Below are 8,809 nucleotides of genomic sequence, written 5' to 3'. Positions count from 1 at the left end.
GAGGGAGGGAGGGGGGATGGAAGGTGGGACGGGGAGACCTACGCATCCAGGCGGGGAAGGGGACCGGTTTAGAGCTCTGTGTTCAGTTTCCTGCTGGGGACAAAGTCTTCACGCCTAACCCAGATAACCTCCTCGCCATGGCCCTCCACATCGCCGTTGATGGCGGACAAGGCTGCCTGCTTCTTCAGCTGGGTCATCCTGGAGGCGTGCGTGTCCATGGCCGGGCGCAGGTGGTCTCCCTGGCATGGCTGGCTGCTTGTGATGGAGGCTGCCTGCAGACGCTCCTGAAGGTCTCGGTCGGCCACGGTGCCTCTCATGGCCTCGCAGTACTCATCATCATCGCTGAGGATGTCCGTTTCCTTGATGTCGTCCTGCTCCTCATACTGAGCAAGGTCAAACTGTTCCTCTACCCAGCGGTCAGTGTCCCCACTGTGCGTGGGCTGCTGGGGCTCTTTTTCAGGGCTGCTTGTGTAGACGGCATCTGAGTCAATGGTAAACCTGTTTCGGGCCAGCCGCCGCCTCCTCCTCCCAAGAGACTTGCTTGGGGCTGACACTGCACACACAAAGATAAAACCCCACAGGCTTTTTACACATGGTACAACTCTCTTTAAAAAGTTAGTCTTCCAGGGGCCCTTTATCTAACACCACTAGGCAGAAAGCAGGTAGGTTCCCAAGAATGACCTAGACAGTCAGCATCCTCCCTGCAGGCAAGTCACACTTCACTCAGCTCCTCAGCACAGGGATCTGTCTCCAGCTGAAAAAGGAGTTTCTGCTACTCAGATCCACAGCTGGGATAATGGCCCACAATTACTGTTCCTCCTAAGCGGTAGGCAGGCAGTCAGCCAGTACAAAGTGCAGCTGTTGAGCTCAGCTTCTCACACGCAGTGCCCTGCTGTCAGCACACTGTGAAAATCAACTAGCCTTACGCCTCGGTACAGGAAATCACTTTGTCTAGGGTAAGAGCAACACTAGATTTCCAGGTGGCTACCTTGGTGCTGAAGATGCTGCAATTGTTGCGTTATTTATGGGGAAGCAAGTTCCCTGCTCTAGGCTCTGCTACTCCCTTCCCTGCTCCCTCTCTACTCGGGGGGGGGGGGAAAAAAAAAAAACCAGAAAAACCCAAAAACAGAAAAACTTTCAGAAGTTTCTTACTCAGCATCAGCTGGTCTACTAGCTTTTGCAACTGGCCCAATTAGCAAATTCACATCTTCTATGTTGGAACATCTTCATAAGAGGCTTGTGAGGCAAAGCAGGGGACGAATCCTGCAGCTGAAGGACCTGCAGGCATTCCGGCGCTTTACGTGCACACACACACACGTAGCTCCATGGCAAGCAGGTGAACTCCGAAGTTACAGTTTGTCCCTCTCCACTGAACAGCACCTTAGCACTTTCAGTATGTATTTATTAAACCCTGGCAGCTTGGGGGTGAGGATTACATTTTAATATCCCTGAGCCTCAAAACATGCATTAAGCACAACAGCTCAGTAGTTGCAAGTTTTAACTCTAGTGAGAGGTCTGGACTCTTAAGAGGAGATTTTAATCTCTGCAAAATTCATCATGCAAATGCACCAACAAGCCAAACTTAAAGAATGTTTGGCATCTACAGCAGATTAGCCCCACAGGCTGATTGAAGAAGCACTGTGGTAAAACAGTTGCATTTTGGCCCTCCTTTGACTGTTCTTCCTTACAATTTTAAGTGTCTCTGAGGCAGATGGCTAGCAACACCCGGAGTGAGAAGCCATGCTGCGAATGTTATTGGTCTGGCCTGCCCATTACAAAAGAGGAACAGAAAGCCTGGTTGTCTACATTGCTGGATCTAATGAGCAGAAAGAAAAATAAAAAACAGACCAGAACCAAACACGCAGCGGTGCCGTGTACTTTTCAGTTGGAAGCAAATGTTTCTTCCCTCCATGATCTAGTGTTCTGAAAATTAAAACCTGCTTTTCCCTTGGATTTTCTCATTGCTTTTGCCTGAAGTCAACTGAAAAGGAAAATCCACGATTTAGGGCAGGCCATTACAAAAATAAGAGTACCAAGTGCATGCTTCTCAAAATGTGAGAAGTAGAAGCACGTGCCTTTCAGCAATAGAGCTGAAAAGGCTAAAATGGAGGACATACGAAGCTATCGCTTCAAACCAAACCACTCACTCGGGGGAGCTGATTCTTCTTGTGCATTTTAGTTTAAAAGTGCTAGGGTTAGCTCAAAATCCTGTGCATGCTTTTAAGAAATATGCAGCAGGCTTCTGCTTTGTTCAGCTGAAACCCTTTTCCAGATTAAAGTGCACAGCCAATTGGTATTGATAGGAATCCCATTTCTCCCTTCCATGCCAGAAGGACTGCTCTGAAGCTGAGCCTTGAGTGCAAAGCAAAGTAAATAGAGGCAATTTAAGGCTCTCGAGGAGGTGAAGCACAAAAAACCAGCAGTTTTTACATACATAGGAGAGAATGCTAATCCTAATATACAAATAACAGATACCACCACATGTCCTACAATGGTGCTGGGGTTACTGGGATCTTGAAAGTCTGTAGCCCTACAGTACCTGCCCTGTTCATGGCTGGCCTTGCACCTTTTAGAGCACACAATCTTTTTCCACCAAAAGGAACATATTGCTGGGATGAGGGCAAACTTTCGGTTTTGAGAAGCTGCCTTCTGTGTTTATCCCGCAGAATCGAATGCACTGCCTTCAGAAAGTCCTTCCTGTGTTCTGGTGAACTGAAAAATAGGTGAGAATACAAAAAGGTAGCTTTATCTCTGGGGAAGTGCTAAAAGCTTGCTGTAAATGAGATAATTAATGACCAGTTCTGTAACTTAAGACAGTGCAAACCAACTGCAACACACTTCCCCCAGAGAAGACTCAATTTAATACCGTATTTTCAAAGCAAAGCTAACTCTACAGTCATTTCAATGGACATTCGAGGAAACAAATACACTGTTCATTAACAAAACATTTAGCATTGAACCCTCTTGAGGCTTCCTTTTCCTCCAATACCAACCACGCACTTTGCTTTGTCCGATACAAATCAAGCTGACCTATGGTGGCTAATTAAATCTGTTTGTCTCCTGTAAACACACACCAAGCAGAAGTCCTGCAACTCTCTATTACCTAGTAGTAGGAAGTGGCTTGATAACAGCTCTGTTGGACCCTGGTGAACTTGTGTACCAAGTTCTTATTCGAACTCTAAAACATGCCAGGGCAACCACCACAAGGAAGATGAACAATGTTTACTTAAGGGAAGGGCAATGCCCTAAGAGCAGAGGTTGGAACTTGAAAGCGACCAGCTAAACACAACATATTAGCAGCTACCTGGCATAAAGACCAAATGCTGGAGTTTAACTCCAATTTGTGAAAGAAAAACTGTAATAAGGATATTCCCATAAAGGTACAAGGCTGATCAAATATATACCTTTATTTTAAGACATTTTACAAAATTCTGCCTGCCAGAAGTAAGGCTTTAACACCCTCTCCCCACTTCCCCTACTGGCTGTTCCCCGATTGCCTTAAAGGAAAGGCATATTCAAGCTAGGATCCAGAGATGCAGCTGCCACTGAAAATACGGAAACACACTTACCTACAGCAAAGATGAAACGTTCTTTCTGGCCTGCCTTCAGACTCAGATTTAACATGGACAATCTCACATACAGAATTGGTCTCTGCATCTGAAGTGAAAAGCAAGCAGAACTTTGTATAACAGCTTCTCATATTTAACCTCAATTAGAGTATTTATTCCATAATCCTGAAAAAATAGTTTAAGACCATCCAGGACAACAGATAATAATACTGCAAATAATATTAACTCATGGCTGAAAGGCAGCAGTGATTAATCATAGAATCATTTCGGTTGGAAAAGACCTTTAAGAACATTGAGTCCAACCATAAACCGAATTCTGATAGGTCCACAACTAAACCACCTCTCTAAGCACCACATCTACATGTCTTCTAAATACCTCCAGGGACGGCGACTCCACCACTTCCCTGGGCAGCCTGTTCCAGTGTTTGACAACCTTTTTAGTGAATAAATTTTTTCTTATATCCAATCTAAACCTCCCCTGGCACAACCTGAGGCTGTTTCCTCGTGTCCTATCATTTGTTACTAGGGAGTTACTTTCACTAATGAAACAATCCTCCCCTGGCACAACCTGAGGCTGTTTCCTCCTGTCCTGGAAACGAGGGAGTTACTTTCACTAATGAAGCAACGGACTCTCAAACTCACCAAAATCTAGTACTATTTTATATGCACTCACTCATATATTTAAAAAAAAACCCTCAGAAAACAAACCACACAGCTTTTGGGGTATTCCAGAGTATGGTCACATTTTACAGCTACCTCCTATGTTCTTTCCACTTTCACTTATGCATTAGAAAAGGAGCTAATTGTTTAAAATTTTGAATTTTTTAATACTACAAGCTTCACAGGAAGCCATCAACCACAAAAACAAAAATTCAGTAGTTCTGTTGTCTCACAGCTGCAAGATCACCTTCTAGTCTCCAGTAAAGGAACAGAGTGAATCAGAGTCAGCAGCAACTTTGCCTTGTTCTTCCAGAAACCTGCCTGGCTTCAGAAAAGTACTGACAAAAGGGAGATACACAACTGGAGCTTCTGCCCCTTCATCTCTCTCCAGGGCTTTTATGGATGTTCAGGTTTTGAGTTCCTTTTTCAGACCCAGAAACTGCGTACACATGTACTAAGGATGAACATTGGTCAGTGAATGCCCCCAGACCAAACATTAAGAACCTGTCAAATTCATGCAGTGGGAACATTACCTGCACTCGCCAAAGCTCGAACCTGCAGTGCTTCTAAAGGTATCATGTGGCGAAAGCGGAATGGATCCCAGTCTTCATAAATTGAAGCTCTATGTGATCCTCCCTGGAAGAATTTCAAAATACTGTTAGGAAATAAGACACCTTGGGATAGTCAGACACAAGAGAACGTCCAGCTAGAGACTTGTTGCAATTCTTTTTTCCTTACTACATCTTAGTAACCAGTGACACTAAAGTGCCTATCTGTGAAGATTTTGATAAAATCTAGACAAAAGCAACCATTAGGCTAATAAACTCTTATCAATGCCTTCAAAGTTCAACCAAGAGAGAGAGGCTGTTGCATTCTCTCCTCCAAGTGCACATACACTCAAGAACATGCATTAGTTTTGCTTTAGTCACTCCAAAGTTATCTTGTGGCCAGATGACTTTAAGCATGCAAGCATTTCAAATCACACTTCAGTTTCTGCCATATGTGGGAATCAATTCTGTAATACTGTAAACTGTGCTCCCTGTTGTAGCAAGGCAGGTGTTTACTGTCAAGCTTAGCTTTAACTTTGAATCCCAAACTCCAGTAGGATCCCCTGATACAAACTGTAGGTACATCTAATTTAGCTGAGAGCAGCCAGCACTTGCTCAGTGGCATGCAAGAGCCAGAACTGAAACAAGGGCATTGTGTTTTACCAAGAAAGTTGACAGACATCAGCTCTCCTATTTGGTTCATGCACACTGACCAAAGAGTCAAACACAAGAGAGACGTTCAAGGTGGTACCCTATTTAATGAAAGTCCATTTCACAGCATGGAATGGATGTGGCAGGCAATGTGAGTGACCAAAGGATAAACTAAATGAATGTTTGCAGACCGCTACACCCGGGCTGGACACCAGGCCACTCAGCATTACCCAAAACCTCGGCTGTGTAGCAGAGAACAAGGATCACATATGCAAAAGCACACTCTAGCACCACAGCTTGACGGAAAACATCTTCATAGCACCATAAATGCATCATCAAAATAGTCCACACAACTTACAAGTTTCTTCTTCTGTTTGGAGCCATCCTTGTATACAAGGACCACAGCAGTTTTGAACACTAGAGGAGAAAGTTAGAAACGAAAGCCATGTAGTCAGTAAGGTTGGGAATGGGTCTCCTCTACACCCAAGCACACTGACTTTTCAGCTCCTCAGACAGCCCTGACGTAAGTCAGGGAGGGAAGGCAGGAGTAAACCTACCAGCCCTCTTGCATATTCTTCCCCCAAAACCCAAGCTCAACAGCTTTTACCACACAAAACCAGGTTACTTCAAAGTCACTTGAAACTTTAAGTTACCAGTTATCAGAACAACTATTTGAACAGCAGCAGTTCTATATAAAAATTTAGAAAACTTTAATCCCCCTGGCTAAGTTCACCTCAGAGAAATGAGAAGCATCCAGCTACATGCAGCCAGTCAGCAGATGAGACTGTGCTCGGACAGAATTAAATCCTTTCCAGGTGGGACAGTGGTCTATGCTGAATTAAAAAGTGAGCACCACTGGCAGGCAGGGGTGAAATCCAATTCCTCTTTTGCCACATAACAGCCACATGGAGCTGGAATTTGTCTTTCAAGACTCCAGTTTTCCTTGTGATCTCTTTCTTCAGGCCCTAAATGAACCCTTTGTTTTAGGACTGAATTGCACAGACACTTAATTTTGGACATTTTATGAAACCAATTTAAAGCTTTTTTTGAGCAATCAAGAGTTGCTGCACATTCCTAGGAGCTTTCATGAGGCCGCTCAGCTTCAGGGTATGACCAGGTGCTTTCTCGGCTTACAGGAAAGCAGTCAGTTTTTATATGCTCTTCCAGAGCAAAGCTGAAAGAGTCTTCATTCGGTATCGATTTGGTACAAAACGGAAACAAAAATCATTGGCTTCCTAACGAGCATCACTTTCTGGAAACAAGGGAAAAGCCTGTTGCGTGTAAAGAAATTTAGGAACAAATAAAGAAAACTTAGTACAGTCTGCATTACTTGATATCTCTGAAAGTAAGAGCCATGTGATTTAGCCAATAAGCAATCATGAACCTTTCCAAGAGACCATACTTTAATGCAGTGGAAAGACCTTGAGATCTATGCCAACAGCAGTTTCAGTTTCTAGTTTGGCCACCCAAGATGACTACTCAGAGGAAGAAAGACCACTCCAAAGCAACTCCCTGAGAGTCCTGGCTTAGCTTTTAAGCACTTTTTAAAGCTTAGATATACAAGTTCTTTCTGGCAAAAGGCACAGAGTAAAAAGGCAAAGCTTCTGCACGCCCCTAGCCCATTCTACACGATGTGAAGTAGAGTTACTTGGCATCGATCAGACTACCAAACTATATCTTCTCAGAGACAAATACTTTTCCATATAGCTCTCAATTTATAGCATTAGATAGGGGTTTAAGAAACTCTTGCACTATTACAGCAGTCATGTCCAAGTTCTTCACTAGTTTTAGACCAACTCAGAACAGAATCTGACCTTTGCAGTAAAGAGACAAATATGGTTTCAAGTTCCAGCCAGCCTTTCAGAAGGCAATGCTCAACTACCTTCAATAAACATCTGCTAAGGCACAGTTGACAGTCTTTTAGGCTTCTGAAATAAAATTACTAGGATACAAACCAAATGCTGCCAGCTCAGGTTCCTTCTTCCATTTCCCCAGTGAAGCAGGAGGATTCAGCCATATCACTGTATTATGCAAGAGCAAGTCCCCCATCGAAAGGTCTGCAACCTGCCAACACAAACATATGCACAAAGACATAATGTGTAATCAGTTCAAGAAAGCTTACTTGAATTTTCAGCTCAAGAAAACTTGCTTAAAAGTTTATTCTTAAACAAACAAAAAATGCCCCACAAGCAAACTTTTGGAATATTTCAACGGATGACTGCAAGCGTGTGCAAACAGACTAAGACACTTAGCAATAGATACATGTAAATCCTTAATTGGCGAGCATAAATTAGGAGAAATTCAGAGTCCAGCTCTCATAAATTGGTAGGAAGTCAGGGGAAAAAAAAAAAAAAAAAGATGTTTTCCTTGCATTTTTTTTCCCTTTGTTCATCTTTCTCCCTACCAATTTCTTTCTATTTTGTTTGAACATATAAACACAGCCCCCGTCACATATACACAGTTTGGGGTCAAGTTTAGAGCTTGCATCTTATGAAGTGGTCAAAACACTTCCTTCCCACAGTTGCTGTGGCTCTTCATTTCACCCTGAGGCTCATCTGTGGAAACCACATTGCTGGAAATGGACTAATAAGGGAGTTCATACCAACTGTTGGGAGATGCCTACTAATACTGCAGCAACTGTATCTTTCACTTTGACTTACGGTCTACCAGAGTGACAAATCGAGGGCTATGCCCACTGTAGGGGCCATTTATCCCACTCCTCCACCCTCCTCTCAGTGAAGCTTGACTTTTGCCAAAGGATGCCACGGATAACATCAGCACAACAACCTGAGGTCTCCCCGATAACAAGAGCGACACTAAGATATGTGTTTACTGTCTCCTCTCCCAGATTCACGCCAAACCACAATTGCTCTCCGAACAGATGTCCTGACATGCTCTCTCCACTGCTGCTTGCCAGCACCAAACCTAGTCTCTGTCCTCTACCCATGACCTGATCCTTCCTCCCCACTGCTGCTACCCAGCTCTCACACCCAAAGCTTCCTCAACACTACTCAACCCCAGACCTCCTTTGCCTTGTAGCCCAATACCTCTTATATTTGTTTGTTCTTCATCCTGGCTGTTGACAAAATCCCATTACTGTTACTTTATATGGTCATGTCTCTCTCCAGCCTTCACTGCTCTCAACAGCCCTTTAGTGTGTCTTTACCTCTTCCTTGAGTCCCCCTTGACCTGACTCCATTCCCTGCCTTACTGCACACCCCTCTCCTTCACTGCACCACTGGACTGCAAACCTATGTTTTATTGGTCAATGGAGAGTCTAGGTCTCAGTCTTGAAACTTCTGAGATGGTCAGCCAGGACTGAGCCACACTGGATCTTCAAATGTTTGCATATGCACCATATGAGACATTTAGACCAAAGCC

At 43.9% G+C, this 8,809-nt stretch overlaps 1 protein-coding gene across 1 annotated transcript in view; it reads right to left on the bottom strand.

Moving 5' to 3' along the window:
• Positions 1 to 68: 68 nt before the first annotated feature.
• The window catches only part of LOC104522948 (T cell lymphoma invasion and metastasis 1), an 88,612-nt gene continuing 79,871 nt past the window's right edge, over positions 69 to 8,809 (bottom strand). Inside the window, 6 exon segments of the mRNA XM_029084351.1 lie at positions 69 to 553; positions 2,540 to 2,712; positions 3,570 to 3,657; positions 4,763 to 4,865; positions 5,787 to 5,845; positions 7,384 to 7,492. Of these exon segments, the coding sequence (XP_028940184.1) occupies positions 69 to 553; positions 2,540 to 2,712; positions 3,570 to 3,657; positions 4,763 to 4,865; positions 5,787 to 5,845; positions 7,384 to 7,492 (1,017 nt within the window).

This window comes from Antrostomus carolinensis, unplaced genomic scaffold, assembly GCF_000700745.2.
Source record: "Antrostomus carolinensis isolate BGI_N321 unplaced genomic scaffold, ASM70074v2 scaffold10703, whole genome shotgun sequence".
Classification (NCBI taxonomy): domain Eukaryota; kingdom Metazoa; phylum Chordata; class Aves; order Caprimulgiformes; family Caprimulgidae; genus Antrostomus; species Antrostomus carolinensis.
The sequence above is the reverse complement of the archived record's forward strand: the minus strand, read 5'-3'. Positions and strand labels throughout refer to the sequence as shown.